Source organism: Acipenser ruthenus, chromosome 7 (assembly GCF_902713425.1).
Source record: "Acipenser ruthenus chromosome 7, fAciRut3.2 maternal haplotype, whole genome shotgun sequence".
In the NCBI taxonomy this organism is placed as follows: domain Eukaryota; kingdom Metazoa; phylum Chordata; class Actinopteri; order Acipenseriformes; family Acipenseridae; genus Acipenser; species Acipenser ruthenus.
The window spans coordinates 66397543-66421667 of NC_081195.1; the positions used below are offsets into that span (position 1 = coordinate 66397543).

The 24125-nt window shown below is 38.9% G+C and overlaps 1 protein-coding gene across 6 annotated transcripts in view; it reads right to left on the reverse strand.

Moving 5' to 3' along the window:
- Positions 1–4029: 4029 nt before the first annotated feature.
- Positions 4030–24125, reverse strand: part of LOC117416252 (CCR4-NOT transcription complex subunit 2-like) — a 41509-nt gene continuing 21413 nt past the window's right edge. The window contains exons 3-16 of one of the 6 annotated variants that reach the window (XM_034027354.3): positions 21570–21642; positions 20274–20342; positions 19097–19244; positions 17098–17280; positions 15769–15848; positions 15042–15185; positions 14680–14804; positions 14097–14217; positions 12291–12447; positions 11363–11424; positions 11208–11257; positions 10193–10293; positions 6550–6685; positions 4030–5234 (exon numbers count right to left, since the gene is read on the reverse strand). In XM_034027354.3, the coding sequence (XP_033883245.1) occupies positions 5148–5234; positions 6550–6685; positions 10193–10293; positions 11208–11257; positions 11363–11424; positions 12291–12447; positions 14097–14217; positions 14680–14804; positions 15042–15185; positions 15769–15848; positions 17098–17280; positions 19097–19244; positions 20274–20342; positions 21570–21642 (1536 nt within the window). In that variant the 3' untranslated portion in view covers positions 4030–5147. Of the gene's footprint in view, positions 5235–6534; positions 6686–10192; positions 10294–11207; positions 11258–11362; positions 11425–12290; positions 12448–14096; positions 14218–14679; positions 14805–15041; positions 15186–15768; positions 15849–17097; positions 17281–19096; positions 19245–20273; positions 20343–21569; positions 21643–24125 lie in introns of all 6 variants that reach the window. The other 5 variants (XM_059027644.1, XM_034027353.3, XM_059027646.1 and 2 more) reach the window with 5 other exon arrangements.

Sequence of the window (24125 nt, forward strand, 5' to 3'; positions counted from 1 at the left end):
TGTAACAATTGTAAGTCGCCCTGGATAAGGGTGTCTGCTAAGAAATAAATAATAATAATAATAATAACTGCTGGAGGTCCAGTTAATTGACAATCTGGTTTATTCCCAACCTAGTACTACTGTACATGCTGTGCTCTAGATCTGCTTCATTGGCATTTTATCCTTCAAGTGTACTCTCTCTTATCTTCTATCTCAGCAAATATAGCTGTGTGTTAGGGAGAGATGAACTATCTCTCTGACACCTCCCCAGATCTGTAAAATGTGCAGAGACTTGTGTGCTAAAAGAAATTCTTCATTAACACATGGTTAGATTCCAATATATTGTGCAGATGGTGTGATGGGTGAACGCTGATGGGATGAATTGTTTCTCTCATTTTTCTAACAGAAATATCTACATCTTCTCTTTTGGAACTGCTGTTGTTGTTTACTGAAATCGCTTGAAGAATTAACTCAATTTTCAAAAGAAGTTTAAAAACTGAGGTTGGGGAGGAAGAACTGCCCCCTACACACATTATGTCATCCAATTCTGGCCCATCAGAGCACTATAAATAGACTGGTAATGTATCCCTCTATTGCGTTTGATTTATTTGCATCACTTTGCCTCCCCCAGCTCCGCCCCCTGCACCACCCCATCTCTACCCCAGTTCATCCCCCTAGCTCCTCCCCCTCCCCCAGCTCCACCCCCTGCACCACCCCATCTCTACCCCAGCTCCGCCCCCTGCACCACCCAATCTCATCCCCCTAGCCCCTCCCCCTCCCCCAGCTCCGCCCCCTGCACCACCCCATCTCTACCCCAGTTCATCCCCCTAGCTCCTCCCCCTCCCCCAGCTCCGCCCCCTGCACCACCCCATCTCTACCCCAGTTCATCCCCCCAGCTCCGCCCCCTGCACCACCCCATCTCATCCCCCTAGCCCCTCCCCCTCCCCCAGCTCCGCCCCCTGCACCACCCCATCTCTACCCCAGTTCATCCCCCTGCTCCACACAGCCCCTCCCCTAGCTCCTCCCCCTCCACCAGCTCCGCCCCTGCACCACCACATCTCTACCCCAGTTCATCCCCCTCCCCCAGCTGCCCCTTGGTTCTATCTGTTACGGGGGTCTACAGACATGTCCAGCAGGCCAGGGGGTGTGGACCCTGAAACCAAACAAGTTTCAGGCAATTGTTCATTTGTGTATGTTGCACAATCAAAGTGCTGTGAGGGTTTGGGCTGACCTACTTCAAAGTTAGCTGCTTAGCCTAAATCATTACTGTTTAGCCTAAAGACACGACCTATCAGTGAAGAAAGGAATTGCATGTTTAGAATGTCATTGTCCGTATCTGTGTACAAAGCGACACAGGGCAACTGCTACTGACAGGCTCTAATGGTGACATGACTTGTAGTTTGTATTTATGTAATGCTAAGGCGACATCTTGTTTGCCTGAAAAATTATATATTTTTTCCTTAAAATCACACTAGAGAGTTATAAAAATGTCCTGACCTTTGTCACTGCTCTGCTTTTAATTGTTTTTTGATCTTTTAATTTCTAAACTTCAGTCTGTCTGGGACAGAACATACAGCTTTGGCCCTGGAATTGCCAGTTTGTGATTGAGAAACACTGCTGTCTCTCTGCCGCCAAACTGCATACTTTTCAACGGTCAGGACAGCAGTGTATGTGTAAAACAAAAAGGAAACCTGCTCTTACCTCTATAAAGGCAATTTAACTGACATATCTATGGCAGGGAACTAGAACCTCCTGAAAAATCTGGAAAATAACATAGCAGTGAAGGATACTGTTATGGTAATGACCTTCATACACCTTCTTAAGCAAGGGAGGCACCACCCTCTACTGGGTAAAGAAGGAAGTTCAGTCAACTTAATAGCTTATTGTATGACCAAAACGAAACCCCAGTGAGATCCACTGATCTATTCCCAATGGACTTCAAAGTGATTGTAGCTAATAACATAACTGCACTAATCTTACCTGTCGTGCATTTCCATTCACTATGGAAGTTTCAAATGTGTAGTTGAAAAAGAAACAGATGTTATAGCAAGCATGCTTTTTTAAAAATGAAATCTACACTAGGGTGAAAAGTCTGTTACTGTGTCACTTCTTAGGGTGTTTCAATCAAGCAGGTTGGTTAATGGCAGGGAAGAAAGTGTAAAAACGGTGTGAACGTTTTCAATCTCCAGACGAAGGGCCCTTTCCTCACATGGTTTACACGCTATTTAGGTGCTGGAAGGAGCCCTTCTGTGCAGCCAATGGAAGTGTGCGGTTGGTAGGAATTATTTTTTCAACTACATCCACTTGAAAGAGGAACAATTGAAGAGCACAAACACAATTACAAGTAAAAAAAAAAACACAACAATTCTATTGTTAACAGTACACATTATACATATATATATACAAACACTATTGCTGCTGTTATATATAGTATAAGACTGCCAACTGCACCCATTTAAAGGCGCCAAGCTAGGTTTGAAAATCAATTGAAATATAGAGCTCAGTAACCCAATCAGTTCTAAAATGTAATCTGCAAATAATGCATTCCCCACGTTTTCAAAATTGAATTTCCAATCAAGTGTAATAGTCTTAACATTGTTTAAAGTGCTTGTATAGTTACACAGTTAATAATATTTAAGAAGAGTGAGCATTTGAACATTTAAAAAATCTCTAATGCTTGTGGACCTTAAAGAGCAGGATAAAGGGATTTGCCAGCAGACCAACTTACTAAAAGCATAATACTAAACGAATACTAAAAGCAAGTGCATGGCAGTCTGTCAAAGTACAAACAGATAGAAATCCACGATGTGGGGGAAACTGCTCCAGATTTGAACTCCGTGGGCTGTCCTCCAGAGATCATCTTGGTGTTGTTTGATGTATGAAACCTATACTAAAAAGAGAGGACCTTCTAAACCAGGGTCTCCATGGGTAGCAATCTCCATTGTTTAGTTCTATATGGCGAAGGAAGATACGATCATGAGCATCAAGGCTGCGGTTGAAGGACCAAGGTAACAAATCCTTCATGCCCATGTAGTTAACCTCTCTGGGCTAGTGGACTCCAGCATGAGCTTTGTGGAAGAACTGGAGAAGTGGTGATTCCCATTGTTTCAGAGGACCCCTCAACAATCTAAAAAGATCAACCTAAACAAAGGGAAAGAAGACAAGGCAATACACTGCAGGTGTGAATATCAACAGCATAAACTTGCTAGGGAAACAAGCTGGCGTGTGTATCTCTCACTGCCAGCAATACTGCGGCCGTTTGCAACTGAGGAAGTCCCTATCACAGCAGGTGAAATACCAGAAAAGAATACCAAGAGTCACTCTCCAGGTCAAGGAACCAGATGAAACTTCCTGTGGCCAAACCAATCTTTCTCCCATATTTTATGCCTTCCCAGTTGTTTGCTGTTGAGGCCAGCGTTACAGGTTTTTCCTTTAGCTGTTACCCTGTTCTGACAGTGACTCGAAGGCTGTAATATTTTTCTACACTGTTGGACAAAGACAAAAGACAGTAGCAAAGGTTGTAATGATGATCCTCTAGAACAGGGGTCATCAACAGCTAAATATCTGGAACACATGTTCATTTTGACTAAGCCAATAACTGGTTCAATTAAATTACCGAGAGCTTGGTTGAAACGAAAACCAGAAGACCCTGTAGCTCTCCATGACCAGGGTTGGAGACCCTTGCTCTAGAACATGGCTTAGAATAACAGCTGCAGACTTGTGTTCATAAAACCAACATTCATTAGTTAGAGGGTTTTGCTATAGGTACAATAAAATACTCAGATCTGAAACAATTACAAAAACAGTAATTATCAAGAACATCCCTAGAGTTCAAAACTTAAAACCAGACAATTCTAACATGTTTCGTACTCTCGGTCTGGCTTTAAGTGGTATTCTTACAATGCACAAAGCATTTGGTTAATTTCTGTCTATTAAGTTCATATTTTCACTAAAACACATACCCTAGCCATTCATCTGCCTCCACCAAACACACACACACATTCATTCCCTTAATAACTCTGATGTACACTTTTAAATCAAAGTCAACACTTTACTGAGGAGAGCTTTTCTACTTTATTACAAAGTGAAGAAGCTTTAACGTGGTCAGAAAATACAAGATTGTTTTTTTTTTTTGTTTTTGTTTTTGTAATAATTTTTTTCCTATGAAATGCTGCTGTTCAAACAGCCAGAGTGAATTGTCTCAGTTAAACTTCCTCGAGTCCCATCATGTTCACTTGGGTATGGATGTCCTTGGCTGCTGAAAATCTGGCCCTCTTATTTTTTGTAAGTGCACAGGGCGACATTGTGGTCCCCAGAGTAGCAGTTCCAGAATGTCCTGTTTCCATGTATTGCATCCATGCACACCTCCTAAAAATGAGGTACAGCTGGGCAAGTATTTTCCAAAATAGATGTCATATATATATAATATATACACATTCGTACATACATATCTTTATTCATGTGATGTCCAAAAATTAAAAAAATGTACACGTTTATTACAAAATCGTAACAAAGACTGGACAGTGTTTGCTCATTCTGGAAAGATGAAGCTCAGTAAATTACAACCCTGGAGAACCATCCAGAGGCTGTGGCAATAACTTTCACTTAAACAGTCTTGTATTAAGCTAGGCAGAAAAAGCCCTTCGAAAAAGGAAGGTTTTAGGGAGGGGAGGAGAGTGGCGTGAAAACAAAGACAGGTTTACAGGCTGCTTTTCTTTCCAAACGAAATATGAGAAGGATCTTCACATAAAAAAAAAAAAAAAAGATGCACAAACAATTTTTGTTTTTTATTACCAAATAGTGCTACAATAAACATTGCATTTTATCTGGGTTTATTTTTCTCTTTAACACTTTGGAAAATTAAGCATAAACCTTTGATTTTTGTGTCAGTGTTCCTGACTTTTGACAGACTATGATCTGCCAGAGGTGTAAACACAATGTAGACCCTGCTTAAACTAAAAGGAAATAATAATAATAATAATAATACAAGCTTTGAGTGTTGGGCAGCACAGCTAGTAAGGCAGGACCCTCGAAATGGTGAACCCTCTGCCTAAGTCAATTGCCAGATCCTCAAGGAATAAAAACCAGGATGCCTGAGCCGCATCAGTTTCTGCAGTTTCAGTGAGTAATGTGCTGTGACAGCCATACCCCATGAACAAGGAAGTCTTTTAGAAGGCTTGCTGAGCTGGATTATAGTTGAAGGTTGATGGCACATGAGGCCTTTCTTCTAGTTTGTCGTATTCCAGGTGAAACTCCTGAAATGAAAGAAGAACACACACACACACACACACACACACACACACACACACATATCAGGGGATCGCCCAGAACAGACAATTTTTAATACCATTCAAATCAAGTTTCATTTGTTGTTACTGAAAGAAATACAAATACAAAACAGACTTGCACCGCACAACTTCCAATGTGCTCGTTTAAATCATAGCCGGGAGCATGACTAATACAAAGCCCCTACCGCCCCAGTTCCACAAAACTCCCTAGAAGGGCCTCACTGTTTATTTTTTTGATTCAGAACAACGGATTGAGGGCAAAAACACACTGTTTATGCTTATAATTGTATAGATCCAGTCTCACAGAATTACATGGCTTTCAAAATAACTACTGCACAAAGTAAAATTGTTTGACTAACAATGTCTAGACATGCCTGTTTGCATTTGATGCCATTTTCAAAAACAACAGATGGCTTTTTTATGTGTGGTTGCCATTGTGTGGCAATCTGTGCCAGCGTGCTTATCTTCAAGACCACAATGAGTTGAAGCGCCCACATGAAGACCCAAGTGGCACAAGATAAGGAATGCTGTAGTCTGAACTACCTGTGGAAAACAGACTTGCCAGCACTTCCCATAACCTTGCAAACCCTTTTTTTTTTAATTTAGTCATTGCCAATGATTTTAGCCCAGTTTTCTCCCCAATTTGTGCCGGAGGACAACACAGATCTGAATGGCTCCACAGCAGACCCGCAGGCGCCCTATCAGCCACAGGCGGCGCTCAACCAGTTCTGCGCTGCCCCCTGGGAACTCCCAGTCACAGTCAGCAATGACATAGCCTGAATTCGAACCCACAATCTGCAGGCTATGGGGCACATCCTGCACTCCACGCAGAGCGCCTTTACTGGATGCGCCACTCAGGAGCCCTGCAAACCCTCTCTTGATTTCAGATGTTGCCTGCCAACTGGTTCTGGTTGGTAGAGCTATAGAGGGTTATTATTATTATTATTATTATTATTAATTTCTTAGCCGACGCCCTTATCCAGGGCGACTTACAATTGTTACAAGATATCACATTATTTTTTACATACAATTACCCATTTTACAGTTGGGTTTCTACTGGAGCAATCTAGGTAAAGTACCTTGCTCAAGGGTACAGCAGCAGTGTCCCCCACCTGGGATTGAACCCACGACCCTTCGGTCAAGAGTACAGAGACCTAACAACTATCCACACTGCTGGGTTAGCCCCTTCATCCTCTCAGTAAGAGAAACCAAAATTGCTTGCGGGGAAATATTAGTGTATAAAGGTAGTGGATACTCAAACCAATACCTTTACCTTAGCTACCTTCCTCCAGTTAAGACAATCAAAGAAGTAGTACGTCCCCCTCTCGTAGGAATTGGTCTTCATTGTTGGCTCCATTCCCGGCGCCCTGGTAATCCAAACTCTCTCTTCTTTGTGGTACCTCCAGTCTCGGTTGAATCTGATAAGCAAGAAGGGGAAGAACGAGGAAGAGTTTAAAATCAGAAAAAAAAAATCCTAAACATTGTACAGTGTTTTTTTTATAAATGTACATTATATACAGTACTGTATATATATATATATATATATATATATATGTGTGTGTATATATATATATACAGTACTGTGCAAAAGTTTTAGGCAGGTGTGAAAAAATGCTGTAAAGTAAGAATGCTTTCAAAAATAGACATGTTAATAGTTTATATTTATCAATTAACAAAATGCAAAGTGAGTGAACAGAAGAAAAATCTACATCAAATCAATATTTGGCGTGACCACCCTTTGCCTTCAAAACAGCATCAATTCTTCTAGGTACACTTGCACACAGTTTTTGAAGGAACTCGGCAGGTAGGTTGGCCCAAACATCTTGGAGAACTAATCACAGTTCTTCTGTGGATTTAGGCAGCCTCAGTTGCTTCTCTCTCTTCATGTAATCCCAGACAGACTCGATGATGTTGAGATCAGGGCTCTGTGGGGGCCATACCATCACTTCCAGGACTCCTTGTTCTTCTTTACGCTGAAGATAGTTCTTAATGACTTTCGCTGTATGTTTGGTGTCGTTGTCATGGTGCAGAATAAATTTGGGGCCAATCAGATACCTCCCTGATGGTATTGCATGATGGATAAGTATCTGCCTGTACTTCTCAGCATTGAGGAGACCATTATACCCTTTATAGCCATTATAGCAATGCAAAAAATAGGTTTCTAGTCGTTTTTTCTCCGGAAAAAGCCGAGAAAACCATTCAATTGCCGAGTGGTAGCGACAGGAGCCGAAACAAGTCGGGGAAAAAAAAAAAAAAAAAAAAGGCGTATCTCTTGAATAGTAGTACATATGGCCCTGGTATCAGATAACAGGGCGGTCATAGTAAACAAGCTGGCTGAGTGCGTCAGCGCACAGAGACTATCATGGACATTTGCAGAGCTTTTTTCAGATGTTATAGTAATAAAATAATGACTTTGATCACAATATTGAGGAGTTTGGTGATAGAACGAGTGATCCGGAGATGATTATTTTTATTATTATTTATTTCTTACATAGATGAAAGCGATAGCGAAAGAAAGGGTGTGGCGGGGCTAGAGAAGCCTAGTGAGTACTTTGTTGATATGCAGGGCCATTTAAACCCATTTGACTGTGGAAAAAAATACATTTTAAAACAGCGCGTCTAAAATTAACTGCGCGTGTGAAAATAAATTGGACCTGACGCGCACTTAATAAATGGACTGCAAAGGGTTAATTCTGACCAAATCGCCAACTCCATTTGCAGAAATGCAGCCTCAAACTTGCAAGGAACCTCCACCATGCTTCACTGTTGCCTGCAGACACTCATTCGTGTACCGCTCTCCAGCCCTTTGCCGAACAAACTGCCTTCTGCTACAGCCAAATATTTCAAATTTTGACTCATCAGTCCAGAGCACCTGCTGCCATTTTTCTGCACCCCAGTTCCTGTGTTTTCGTGCATAGTTGAGTCGCTTGGCCTTGTTTCCACGTCGGAGGTATGGCTTTTTGGCCGCAAGTCTTCCATGAAGGCCACTTCTGACCAGACTTTTCCGGACAGTAGATGGGTGTACCAGGGTCCCACTGTTTTCTGCCAATTCTGAGCTGATGGCATTGCTAGACATCTTCTGATTTCGAAGGGAAGTAAGCATGATGTGTCTTTCATCTGCTGCAGTAAGTTTCCTTGGCCGACCACTGCGTCTACGGTCCTCAACGTTTCCCGTTTCTTTGTGCTTCTTCAAAAGAGCTTGGACAGCACATCTGGAAACTCCTGTCTGCCTTGAAATTTCTGCCTGGGAGAGACCTTGCTGATGCAGTATAACTACCTTGTGTCTTGTTGCTGTGCTCAGTCTTGCCATGGTGTATGACTTTTGACAGTAAACTGTCTTCAGCAACCTCACCTTATTAGCTGAGTTTGGCTGGTCCTCACCCAGTTTTATTCCTCCTACACAGCTGTTTCTGTTTCAGTTAATGATTGTGTTTCAACCTACATATTGAATTGATGATCATTAGCACCTGTTTGGTATAACTGTTTAATCATACACCTGACTATATGCCTACAAAATCCCTGACTTTGTGCAAGTGTACCTAGAAGAATTGATGCTGTTTTGAAGGTTCATGCCAAAGCTCCCCGATTCCAGCCTTGCTGAAGCACCCCCAGATCATCACCGATCCTCCACCACATTTCACAGTGGGTGCGAGACACTGTGGCTTGTAGGCCTCTCCAGGTCTCCGTCTAACCATTAGACGACCAGGTGTTGGGCAAAGCTGAAAATTGGACTCATCTGGGGGTGCATCAGCAAGGCTGGAATCGGGCAGATTTGTCTTTGTGAAGGACGCATGAAGCAAGCCAAGTACAAGGTTGTCCTGGAAGAAAACTTGCTTCCTTCTGCTCTGACAATGTTCCCCAACTCTGAGGATTGGTTTTTCCAGCAGGACAATGCTCCATGCCACACAGCCAGGTCAATCAAGGTGTGGATGGAGGACCACCAGATCAAGACCCTGTCATGGCCAGCCCAATCTCCAGACCTGAACCCCATTGAAAACCTCTGGAATGTGATCAAGAGGAAGATGGATGGTCACAAGCCATCAAACAAAGCCGAGCTGCATGAATTTTTGTGCCAGGAGTGCCATAAAGTCACCCAACATCAATGTGAAAGACTGGTGGAGAGCATGCCAGGACGCATGAAAGCTGTGCTTGAAAATCAGGGTTATTCCAACAAATATTGATTTCTGAACTCTTCCTAAGTTAAAACATTAGTATTGTGTTGTTTAAAAATGAATATGAACTTATTTTCTTTGCATTATTCGAGGTCTGACAACACTGCACCTTTTTTGTTATTTTGACCAGTTCTCATTTTCTGCAAATAAATGCTCTAAATGACAATATTTTTATTTGGAATTTGGGAGAAATGTTGTCAGTAGTTTATAGAATAAAACAAAAATGTTCATTTTACCCAAACACATACCTATAAATAGTAAAACCAGAGAAACTGATAATTTTGCAGTGGTCTCTTAATTTTTTCCAGAGCTGTATATATGCATTGATTTTTATTTTTTATTTTAAAGTGTCATTGTTAGTAGTATTTTGATACATTATAATTGAATATGGTATGTGTCAATGAATGTAAAATTGAAATAAATATAAAACATGACTATACACTTAAAACAAGGAATCCAGCTAAAATGGGATTAATACCAGGAACTCCCGGCTTGCTCCCCTCTGCTTTGTAAACTGATCCTTTTACTCTTAATGAACAAGCCAAGGCAATTAATGTGTGAAACCTAGACTACAGGTGTAGAAAAGCTTCTGTAAATGGGTTAATCTGACACCAAGAAGTCTTGTGTGGAAGTATTCAATACTCTTTGTATTTCACAGTGACTTTTAGACTAAATATTAATTTCAGCGAAGAAACCATTTCGAGACAAACAGCAACAGCAGCTCTTTATAATCAGTAATGTGTTTATACGTACAGCTCTACCGCCGCTAAAAGTTGTAAAAGGTCTCCTCCATTCATGTAGTACAAGTAGAAAAGAAGATCTTCTCCATATCGGGACAGTTTTATTGCAGCCAGCTGTACAGGTGAAAATTCAATTAGATTTAAAGAAAAACAATAATACTAAAATCAGCAATGCTGTACTGTCCAAATGCTAAAAACCTCATTAAAGTTTGACAAAAGCATGCACTTTATAATATTATACATCATCATCATAATCACAATAATAACACAAGTGAGGGACAAAACCTTTACAGGACCAACCAAAATATTCTTGGCTTTCCCAATCAAAGAATTCTCTTGCCAAGTTAATAATGTGTTGAAAAGACTTAGCCAGATTAAATCTCTGGGAATATGAACTAAAACATTTTACAATTAGATCTATTAAACTTACAAATTGCTTTTCTAAAACCCCACTACTCTACCATAAGACTGCAAGTAATACGTTTTTACAATGAAGGAAGCAGCACAATATGCTTTGATAATCACGAGGAGTACTGCAGAAGACGCAGTGCTGCTTATTACTTTGATACAAGCGAGTTGAAGACACTCTGATTAGAGAACACTGGTCGAAACTGTCCATTCATTAAAGGTGAACTCAAATGAAAGCACACAGCTTTTTATTCTTGTTGATGTTTTTAGTTTTCAAAGCTTTTAATAGGTTTTAAGCAAAAGACAAAGTGGTGGTCACCACTGTTTACTTTTTTAATGTTCTTGTATAATTTCCATACAGTGGAAGCTGTTTGTTTGAGGGGGAAAAGCAATCTTTCATTGCCCCTTTTTGCTCTAGAGCCATGAATTACACTACTCTCCAAACCTACTTTGTCCAGTATAGGAATTGCAGAGGAGCAGTATATTTTTCACATCTTACACTTTATACAGCATATTTGGTAAGCAAATTCAACAGAAAGTAGCAGCTTGTTTTTGAATTCAGAAAAGAAGCAATTATAACAGACTTTGTCTTTAAACACAGTAACCAAATCTGTACACACCTTATCCCTTATGTGAATGTTCGTTAAATACTCGGATGGAACATGGAAGTCTGAAACAATAAAACACCCATCAATATATATACACTCACACACACACAGAGGAAGAGAGATTCTGTGTATCATAGTAAATATATTCTGTACTTTTAGTCACTTACCAATATCTTGAGGTCGACAAGGTGCTGATGCCCATGGCGATGCAAATTTGGGATAGAGATTTCTGTAAAGTAAAACTCAATTATAATTATTTCTGTTTGATTGTTTTACCAATGTAGAGCAGTGTTTTCTTTTATAAACACATTCAAAAGAAGTTTTTTTTAAATTTTATTTAGTCATCAACAACATTTTAGCAGACTGTACAAATGATGTGAAAAGAACTGTTCAAATCAACCTCATTCACTGTCGACAGTATAACCTTCAATTTTAAAGGAAAGGCACTTTCATGCTGTTCAACTAGCCATTAAACCCTATCTAAACTCGTATGAAATAGAAAAAGCTCCAGAGAGTGAATGCCCCCCGTTTATTTATTATTAAAAAATAAAGAGCTGCTCTTGGCAGGAAATGTTTTCCTGGCCCGATCCGAACCCTTTCTTTTATATTTGTTCCGGAGGTAAGAAAGGTGTTGGGATGCCCTCTGACCAGGGTACTTCCAGAAACTCAGGGAGCTGACTTCCACCCAGGGTTTGAATACTGTATGTACCTCAGACTAACGACAGCACTGCATGGTTATGGTGTCTTATTTGGCTTGAAACACCTTACAGAAGAATTCAAATGAAATGTAATTTCTAAACCAGGCGATAGCAATTAATGTTTTTGAAGAGGAGATTGTATATATATATATATATATATATATATATATACACACACACACACACATACATACAGCATTATGCAGATTAGCATGTTCTCTGTTAAAATCATGTGACCACAGCCCACTGGTTATCTGCATCAAACATCAGAACAATCTGAATTTGTTCCTCACAACCAATATTATCATTTATGCCTATGATTCCTGACTTAAGGGGCCCTTTTTATATGCAAACTCCTGCTAATATGTTATCAAGAGCAGTCATGAAAACAACTTACTCTGGAGAGTTGAGATTGAGACCTAGTGTTGTCAGGTCACTTCCTAATGCAAGGTGTACCATTCCAGGGTCCGTCTCCGCTGCCCGGATGAATGTTAACAATCCGATCATTCCAAACTGGTCCGTTACCATCCCTGAAGGAATGTTAGTCACCCGGCCTACAGGGGAAAAAACAGTGACAGGGCTACAGAAACTGTTGCTTCTTCATAGCTGTACTAAAAACTTAGCAACACTTTTGGAACTTATTTTAATTTATATACACATAGAAAGAATACTGTACAGGCATTTTATTGGCATTCTTGTAAATAAATAGTTAAAAAAGAGAATTTAACTTTTTGGCTGGTTTCAGATATCGGCAACCCTCGCTAATATGTGCGTAACCATCGATCCTGTGACCTGTGGATTAGAGAGCGGGTGGTATAATATGCTTGGAGTTTACTGCGGATAGATATTGTATATATATACATATACATATATACATATATATATATATATATATATAAAGGGGTGCACCGATAATCGGTAGCCTATCGGCATGGCAGCGACATAAGGAAAAAAAAAAACACAATCGGCTATCTGCAATTTTTGTTATTTCTTCCAGCACAGAATTAAATGTTTGGTACGGCATGCTTATTAATGACGCAAGAACACAGACAGTAATTTTCGTTGCATTGCTGTGTAACGTGATCAACCTGCAGTAAATATGTCTCAAAAGAACAGTGTTTGGATTTTTTTTTTAAATATCTGGAGATAACAATAGGATAGGGAGTTGTGTGAAGCAGATCAGACTTGATGCTACATTAAACCCAATGATGAACTGTGAGAGGAATATTATTCTGATGCTTTATTAAAAAAAAAATTAAAAAATAGGTTGAATCCTAAATAACATTGGTGGTTTAAGTTATTATATTATTATTATTATTATTACACAATGCACTTCAAAATGACCTTTTGTAATTTTTGTTTATCTTGCTTAATCTGCATTGGTTGCGGGTGTATTCTGCAGCATTTTGAAGCAGAAATTGATTATTATGCCGTCTTTTGTTAAATAACAAATTCAAGTTTGACTGAATTTTGTAACCGGAAATTTAATATTTTATCTATTTTTTTTTTGTTTTTGATTAAGTGAACAATTTAAGTTGTGCTGCATTTAAGCAGTGTGTGCTTAAAATAAGAATTTAACAAAAGGTGTTGTAGTTACCATTGTGTGGGCTACATTCCTACTGCACACTATAGGTAGAAGTTATAATATGCAATGTTTGACAGCAAGTGGCTATAAAAGTTAATGTCACATTATAGAATTTTTTTCTACAGAAGTGTTTTTACTAGTACAAATGCAAAATGTTATTTTTGTGTGACTGTTGTAAAACAAATGTATAAATTGCTGTCCAGCACACAATATAATACTACGTTATTCTTTGTATTCATTTTCTGAAGTAAATGTACCATGTAAACAATACCTGTTCATTGCCATAAATACCAGTAAACGATATCTGCTCATTTTTTAACATCTATAATTATAAAAGTTTAAATGTAGGCCCTATGTATTGTTCTAGTAATTTACAATAGCTTACCTGCACTGTCTATTATTATCAGTATCCTATTGGTATCAGCCGATATGGGTAGATAAACATCGGCTATCTGTATCGGCCAAGAAAATCTTTATCGGTGCACCCCTAATAGAACTGTAGCAGATTCCATTCTGATTGTCACCTGAAATGCTTACCAAGCCAGGCCCTCGCCTCGCCTGGAACCAGTTAGAATGGAAATGCCGGCAGCGGCAGACACTGTAGCAGGAAATGCTTACCGTCAGGTAACACTTGAATGCCTTTCTTCTGCTGGTTGTTGTTTTGCACAGTCGAACCCTTGTCCCCGGGGAATTTAGGTCCATCTGTACTGGACGCAGTCTTGCCCGAAGAGTTCAAGTTCTAAAAGAAACATGCATGTTAGTAACCAAACATCCCCACCATGGCTGTGAATACTAAATTAGAGCTTTTACATAATGGAAAACATTACAACCAAGACCACATTCACGTGTGACATACAGACAGACATCTCCTGATATCCCCAAATTCTAATACACTCCAGAACCTGTGCTAAAGAATCAACGTTTCATCAAAACTTTACATACCTTTTGCCATTATAAAAAAATACTATTATTGTATACTTGTTCATAAGAATTAAACAAAATGTAAAATTGCCCTGACTTGTTCTGTAGATTTAGCTTAATGCAGGATGATGCAATACGAAGTGGAAAAAACACAGATGATCAGGAACTCCTACTAGCTTGATTGAACGAGGTTCCCCTTTGGAGCGGAGTTTGAATCCACTGTATAAAAAGTTGCAGTAGTTTAGCCAATTCATTGGCAAACCATTAAAGGTGTACGCACGGATTTACTGTCTTCGTTACTTGACGTAGGATCTTTATAGCTGGAGCCTGGCAATGCAGGGAAATCCTCGTTGTGGATGGAGAAATCTTGAGACTGTTCACTTGCTGGTTTTGTTACCATCCCAACTGCATGAAAAAGAAACGCACACAAACACACAATGAATCTGCAAGTTAAATGCAAACGTGTGCATGGAATTGCAATTTTTGATTTACTCTTCCACCATAAGGGATGGTCAAAGAGAACCTGCTGATATCTCTGCTTTGGACAGTCCCCAGAAATACATCAGGTAAGCCTCTGATTAACAAATACAGGATTGAACAATACAAAATAATAAATCAGGTTTTTGTCCACCTCTTCTTTACCTTCAAAAAAATGCTCACCATAAGGAGCCCTCCCTGCCAATGGATTTAACAACGGAGTTGGATTGCCGCTTCCTTCCCTTCTACTTCTGTCTGCTAGTGCAGGAAAGTCTGAGAGGTCCAACCCCGTCACATTTTCACTTCCGTCTGAAAAAGATTGAATAAACTGTAACCCACGGGGGGGGGGGGGCTTTGGATTTTAAAATCAACACTATCCATGTATTGATGTGTAGGGAAAGAAAACATCTACAGTCCACTGTCATACAGACTCGAGAGTTAATACAAAAAAGTATGTATGAATATGCTGCACACCTGTCATTTTCTAAAATTGCAGTCAACACACTTACTTTCTGGTGAGACTAAAATACTGCAACCTTACATTTTTATCATTGAGTGTGCAAAATGTATTATGACTATTAATAGGGCATAATGTAGGGCATAGGGCATTTGCAGATGAAGTTAGAGGACACCAGATTTCCCCTGTGCAATAGCCTCTTCTCCCCTCAAGCAACATTACCGGCATTAGGATTCTGTTTTTGTACATTGCATCTGTCATACTTCAATAACTGGTGTGACTTGCAGGTATAGTCAGACTAATCCAACTCTGTTCTACAATAGCAACTTTAATAAATGATTGGGGCTAAATTCTGCGCTCGTGGGAGTTGTATTCTCCTGTGAGTGAAAGCACACTGTCTCTATTTGCTTAGCCTGCACTGCTGAAGGCACTCACCTGTCCCATTAAAAATGTTGCTTGATAACGAGTTGGTCATCCCAAACGACTGATTCCTGTTCATTCCAAATCCAGACATACTGCAGGACAGAGACGAGAGAGGATTAAGGAAGTGCAAAGCTCTCCAGGTTCTTTACTGCAGGTCTTTCATAACTTCTTTAGATTTTGCAATGAAGAGAACTTTTATGCACAGGTTTACATTTAATAAAATGTAACAGCACTCGTTTCCCCCAAAGTCTATCTATCCAAGGATGTCAAGTAGACTCTATAGTATTACTGACTTACATTTTTATCGTTTTACTTTTCTGATCAAGCCTTTTGACATACAAAGGCATCCAAGAGTCGAGAGTGAGTCAAGTACCCAGGTGTCAGGCTGAACAGTATTAATATTGGTATAAAATCAACGGAAAGGTGTATGCTTGGGGTTTCTGCAGGGTTAATTCACAGCCTTTCATGCTTTCACCTCCAGAGCCCTGGGCTTGAATCAGGCTTAAGTGAAAGGAGTTGGTGAATAAGGTTTTTAGCAGAGCATCTAAAGTTAATTCCTTGCTAAAATTAATTACTTCTGTTGCACTGTCAATAGCAGATGGAATCATGCAACAGAGAGAAAACTGCCATCTGACACACAGCATAATCTTTATTGTTTGGGTAAGCAGTAAAATATTTCACTTTACTGGGTTGTCATCTAAACCTACAAAATGTAAAAAAAAAAGAAAAACAGGCTAGCATATAAACACTGTGCAAACCCTTTGATTTCATTTCTTTCTGTTTATAAACACAGGACCAAAGTGCAGATTGCACTGCCAAGGGAATACAACTAGGAATAATTCTGTTCCCAAGCTGGAATGCCAAGCCTCCGAGCGGGCTGAAGCACTGCATATGGCTTGCGATTCTGCACTACACACACTTCTGTGCTGAGGAATGGTCGAGGATCCCTTGGTGGCTCTACACCTCATTGATAGCGGCTGGTGTTTCTAAATGGTTGTCCAACCTTTTTTTGCCTAATGTTAATGACTCCAAGGCATTTATAAAGCACACTAAGAAAACAAAGCAATCCCTGTAGCGTTAGGGTAACTGCATTCATCCCTAGAGCAACAGAAATCAACAAGGATGAATCCCGATATACTGCCCCCCCTCCCCTCAACGTGCACTTTACCTTTATCGGAATATGCTCTTCTTTTTAGCAGCCACTAAAGCAGGGTTTCTCAAACTTTCTTGGCTTTCAGCCCCCAATGATAGGAGGTATCTTTATACTGCCTGGTGCAAAAGCTTCTACTTCTCTAAAGCAATAATATCATGTACAAATAATCCAGTACCAATGAGCCTGACCTGTTTATGGTAAAGGGCTGCCGAGAGGGTTGTTGCTTTGGCATACATATTATGCTGGGCGAGCTTCTGTTTGGACTGCCTAACCCTGAACTGCTTATACTGTTTGTCCGTCCTGGCATGCCGATTCCCTGCCCGACCTGGGAGTGGTTCATCATATTCCTGGGATTCATGGGCAAAATGCCCCTGCAAGACAAAAAAAGGAAAATTGTTATTTTACATCCTTATCTTACAAATAGAGCTTGGCAACACCTGTAGTTGCGACAGCAATTCAACTGTAATACTATTTTATTGCAGATTAAATCATTAAGAGGATAAACTCCATGGAGTCCTACGACACCCTGAATGTATAGAGACAATGATGTATGAAAACATAAAACTTAATGGGGCTGTAATATGAGCAGGGTACGTTACTAAAATATACATGTAATGAGCCTTTGCTAAATATACTTATATTGTTGGGGAGGCATTAGATTTAATAAAATCATGCAAATAATTTTAAGAATATATTCCAAATATAAGACAAACTGAGTCAACTTAATTAATTTAAATGTACACAGAGCCTTAGCAGTGCCTTATTTAGAATATAATACTAAATCACAAGTGTGTCTGACCAAGTGCTGGATGAAATAATACTACAACAGGTGCCATAAAATCGCTAATGGTTGGGAATAACACACATTCACACACTGAGGCACAGAACATGAAGTGGGCATTAATATGTGCCCCTCCTTGATTTTCTATGCTTCTCTCTCTCTAACAATAATTGAACAAATCAACTCCTATTACCACTGCTATTAAAAATTAATTTCGTCATTAAAAACAAATCAAGTGGATGGCTTGCAGAAATGACTTAATTATTTGGCTCCACAGCACATGGCAAATAAGGATTAGATAATGAGCTGATCATGCTGCTGCGATAGCACGTCCATAATTCATAAACCAAGCTCAATATTTGTATCTGAATAGGGAAAAAAAACGCCACATTGAGGATTGAGACACAAGCTAAGTTTCCATGGGCACACATTTTGTGAACTGGGAAGGTCGGGGTACACAAATGGATCATCATTAGCACGTGAATAATTTATCTGCTTTATTTATAGTCATGGTCCGCATTGTCGGGCTGTTTAGGTGTAGTTAGTAAGATTTGCATTCCAAGAATTATTACATTCATCATAAATCACCAAAAGCATTATTTTGGTGTAAACAATCAAAAGGAAATACTCATTTAGATAAATATTTTTTAAATGTTCCGGACACTAAAAGTTAGTCATAAAATGCAGTGGAATTTCGATTTGAAACATTAAGTGTGAACTGAACCTCTGCTGTGCCGAATAGGACAGAAATCAACGTCCTTTGATCTTCAGTAGCTGTAGTTTTAAACTGAGGGTTCTGGCATCACATCACAAGTACAGTTGGGTGCTTTTTATTTGTAGTTGTAAAAATGTACATCTGATATCCAGTAAACGTCATTTTAGCACATCAAAAAAATAATGTTAATATGGTTCAAAACATGTGTTTTAATTTGAAATGGTTAAATGTGCAAGAAAATAAGGCTGAAGACGACAGCTACAGCCAAAAGCTTTGCATCACCTAGAATTTTACAACTGAGACAATTAAAAAAAACAAAAAAAAAACACACACAACAGACATAAATTTATATCTTATTTATCATGTAATCAAAGAAACTACAAAATGACTGCAAGTCTACCGGAAGCCATAATAGTAGTACAGTACTTCATGTTAGATTTTGAAATGGCACATTTTTTAATTCGTCAGTATATGGAAAACTACGAAGCGGTATTTAATTCAATATGTTAACGTAACATTATTCAGCAGGTTTCATTCGACTTTATGAAGCAAAATGAGTTAATTCTATAGGGGGGGTGCAAAACGTTTGTCCACAGCTGTAGTTTACACAGTTGGCAGTGTTCCCCACTAACTAGTTTGGCCCTCGCTCTGTGTAAGCCCCTCCAGCTCCCCCTCTCGCTCCCAGGCCTACCTGCTTGGTGACGGTGGAGTATGGAGAGACATGGTCGGCACTCCTGTCGTCGGGGTTACATGGCTCGGTAGCTGGGGACCTTGTGATAAGCTGCGATTTAACTGAGGGTTGTTGTTGCTCATCCCCCGCATTTGGACACCTAGTGCACCTGTGTGAAGAGAAATCCATTTAAAGCAGACCATTCGTTTACTGCCTGTGACATCAACCTGGTGTGGAACAATGCTATTCAGAATAAATAAATCGATCTTAAAAAGCTCAAGGACCAAGGAATGCTGTAGTACTTTCTGTTTTTGTAGTTCATTCTAACACACAATTTGTTTTGTCTATATGAAAAAGAGCCGAGCCTGTTCCAGTCAATATATATACAGAATTAACGTCTTTAGGAACACTGCTTTCAAAAAAGACAAATTAGTTCCTTGCATTGATCTGTCTAAAATTAGATGTATGTAGTGATTACACCCATCACTTTTACTGTATAAAAATGTTAAAGTTTGAGCGCATATGACATTATAACAAAAAGGTGACAGTTATATATATATATATAATACTTGAGAGGGGGAACTTGGTCTTTTTACACAATTGAAATATAAAACTACACATTAAAAGGACATCGGAATAAACACTTTTTTAGCATAGTATTTCATTTCAATCACCACTGCCTTGTGTCAAAGTATAGCATGCAAAATAGCATTTTTTAAACGAAAGAGACACTTTTTGTTTAACTGAATCAATCCATCTTTCATAGCGCCACTGTCAAATAATCTTATACCTAAAGTACAAGACAATAAAAGTAGCAAAAAAAATCTTTAGTAAAACACCACCATATAAAGAGCTTCGTCCAGGTCGTGTTACTGGCTTAGACTTTGAATTCATCAGAAGTGTGCATTGCTGAGAATCTCTTTGTGCCAGGTGTTTTTAATTATTTCATAAATGACACAGGGCGATTTAGCAGTTGCTTTTCAATTTACCCATTGATTTTCAAAGGGCATTCCTCCCAATTAATGAAAGTCCATGGAAATACCACCTTTAGAAAACCTCAAACCATCAAAACTATTTCCAAAACAAAGTGGTGCCACTGGCATTCGGGCTTGTGCCTGCCCCTCCAGCCATGCCCACCAGTCTCCCTATTACTGTTAGTTAGAAATGCACGGTTATGACATAGCCCTGTGTAACAAACCTGCCTCCCCCCTCGCCAGGGCATCCCATCTTGCCTCTTCTATTTTCTCTATTATGGAGCGCTCACAGCCTAGAAGGTGTTTATGGGGAAAAAGGGTCAAAAAGAAAACATCAGTCAAGTAAAAAAACATAAATAAATAATAAAAATCACTTAAGTTAGTTCGCCCAGTAGTGAAAATACCAATTGACACGCACAAGCCTCTACACATTTGTTTGAGAATCCGGCTTGTACTGTCATTTTCACAAGAGTACAGTGTGGTTAAGTTCTCTATTGTTTTTTTTTTTTTTTTTTAATCTGTGACAGCAGGAATTTAAGGCTACCCCTTTTTTAGTTCACCATTTCAAATTATTTATAAAGTATGCACAGATTATTCATTTATCTAGGTAAGTGGTGTACAAACATTGTATATGCTGCCCCATTTTCATAGCATACATTGTGTTGCGCCAACCCCCCTCTCCCCACTTAACTTTTTTTTTTTTTTTTTTTACACTTGGCGATTCAACATTTACCCAACAGATCAATCTGAAAAATATTACCGTTCAGCAATTAAATCTGAAAAAATAAATCTTGGTTTTCACAAAAATATTTTGCCAGCTAAATCCGCTTCCCTGCCTCCTCTGCATTCAATGCCAATTTATTATTATTATTATTATTATTATTATTATTATTATTAATTATTATTAATAATTATTATTTTTTGTTTTACATATTTCAAAACTTAAAAGTGTTTATAACATTTATGTATTTAGCTAAATCTGGACTTTTCTTAGTTAAATCTAGGAAAAAACACACGTTTTACTTTAAATCCAGGAAAAACCTATTAAAATATTAGTGCTTTTTTTAACACTTGGCACCACATACATGGAAGCCGTCATTTCGGCTCTGTTCACTGAAGTCACGGACACTCGCCACTTCAAACATCGTTTCTCCGGTTCTACAAGCCCTAGAGTGATTGTCAACGGCTCATTTGAAAGGTAAGAACTTGGACTAATTAGCTGTCATTTTATATTTAAATTTTCTATCCTTTTAAAAAAAAAAGATAATTTTTACAGAACTGTCCCTTTAGTTATAGCCGTGCCCCCCACTTTGTGCACCACTGCTCTAGGGTATGCATGAAATGAAGGATGGGATATAGCAACACCATCTAAAACACTGAACACGTGGAATCTACATGAGACAATCATAATTATCTTTTCTTTTTATTTTAATCTTTTATCTCATCATACTAAGTGAGTCATGTCAAAGCCCACACAGTACATATGACACAAACCGAACAACACAGACGAAGGTACTTACTTTGCGGCCCGTATAAACTCGCACCTAACTGAGACAATTGACCTGACGTGGATGGTGATGGAGAGTGCAGCATCTAGAAAGAAGGCAATGAAATGTTTAGTCAGGACCAGCATCCAGTCACAACACATCAACAGAGCAATGTGAAGATACAGTGTAACAAGCTGGGACAGTTGAAATAGCTGCTGGATTGATTTTAGCAAGCCACCAGGAAAAAGCTACTTAACAAAATCACGTTGACAGATGACACTGACAGATGGTGTAGAAATATAACTTTTTCTACTTTGTTGCATATTTATTGCAGTAGCCATTATCAGGGCTCACCAATGCGGCAAAAAAATAAACACACACACTGCCCTGAAAACTTAAAATAAACAAAATATTTATAAATGGAAGAGCTGAAACACAAGTCAATAATTAAACAAAAACTGGACATTACTGCATCAAACTGAAAAAAGTTCTCTTTGTGAACTCCAAAAAACCAGTGTTGTCTTTCACCAGTCAAATTGTAGAGTGTCTAAACACATTGTATTTGTTTCATGTTTAGCAGCCACATATGTCCCTGATATAATAGATTTGGTACATTGTTTACCTACAGGAGTTTGAGGATGATTTAATTGTGCAGCAGCTTCCCTCATTAGATGAGGAGCTGATATATTTTCAGCCAAAGTAATTTAAGACATTACCACAATGAAAAACAGTAATTTGTACTAAAGCAGGGTCAGCTACTGCAGGAAAACTGAGTTTACTTCTCCAACTGACCATTTTAACTACTGAGAATTTATTTTAGGGAATTTAATGAAATATACTGCATCTTACTTGATTGCAGTAGAAAAACTGCCAGTCACGAAATTTAGCTCTCATTGTGGGAATGAAAAATAATGGTTTAGAAATACGCGAAATATATGATAATGTGCTTGCTGTGGTGTATTTAACATTGTAAATAACAGAATGAACTCCCTGAAACCAACTTGTTCTTACTGAAAAAACAAACGGTAACATGTAAACATAAGAGCTGGCTGTGTTACATGCTCTCAGAGCAGGACTTCACTAACTACTGTAACACTGAGTATGCGAGCTGCAGCATGCTATTTCCAGTATTACAACTGGACGCAATTAAAAGGTACAGTCACCAACTCCATACACAACACTGGCAAAATATCTAAAATCTAGACATGCTGAGTTTGTTGCTGTCATCAGCTGCATAGTCAAGCAAGTACAGAACATTAAGTTACTGTTTTAGTATCACTTATCTGTCTGAATTTCTGATTATTCAAATCAGAGAAGTCAAGTGATTAGAACATATCTATCTCTATCTCTCTCTCTCTCTAAAATCTACATATATATATATATATATATATATATATATATATATATATATATATATATATATATATATATATATATATATATAATTACACAGGGTGATTAGAAAGTGATTAGAAAGTACATAGGAATGTGAAATTGTTGATGGTTGTTAAGGTAACCATGGGGATGCAAATACAGGTTATTAAATTGTCACTAGGGGGCGCCACTGTGGTTACTGCCGCGTATTTCCATACTTCAGTCAGAGTTCTCCCCAGGAATTCTGTACAGCCGGGAGGCAGAACATTACAGCCGGGAGCACTTAACAGATAAATTAACTTCCCTTACCTTAAAAATATATAACACGACAAACAATTTGAACAGTGTGTTGTCTTTCATTGACTATACCTGGTTGCTTTTTTTATGTTCTACATTTTCTTTTTCATGACTGTTTTTTATTGTGGTAAATTACCGTGCTTGTTTACGCACTCTACGATTTGACTGGGGAAAGATAATGTAGGCTTATTGGAGTTCACAAAAACACCTTTTTACTTCCTTTTTAGCTCAATTATTGTGCTTATTGCTTCATCTGAATTGTTTTCTCTGTTAAGTTTTCAGGGCATTTTGTTAATGCACGTCCATTTTAGTTTTTCGCTCTTCTACATTTTTTTGAATGTAACCATTTTTTTTTTTTTTTTTTACACAACAGTACTCACACATGTTTCGTCACCATCATAACTGTTGCATGAAACCGCAGTGTAATAATCCAGCACCTCTGCACTAAAGCATTTGTATATCAGCTGGCAAGTGTTCAGCTGATATCCCATCACGCCTTTCTTCTTAAAGACGTACAGCCTCTATACATGAACCCCCAATATCTCTCACAAGCACCTGTGGGTACATATTTTTACGATATCTTAAAGAAAACGCTTTTTTTTTTTTTTGGTGCCGTAGCTCGCCGCCTGGGTTTGCCCAATTGAACTGTTCATAAGGCTCTTCGTTCAACTCTGCAGATGTTTCCATACAAGCTGCATCATGTTCAAGCATTGGAGGAGACGGATTTCAGCAGGTCGATTTTGCATTACAGTTCTTGGCACAACTGGAATTGGATGACCAGTGCCCTGCTAATATCCTGTGGACGGATGAACCGCAAGTGTGAACTATCTTGTAGGAGACTAATCCACACGTAACATTTGCGAGACCCCTACATGATATTAAAGTGACAGTGTGGTGTGGCTGTACAGCTAACTTTGT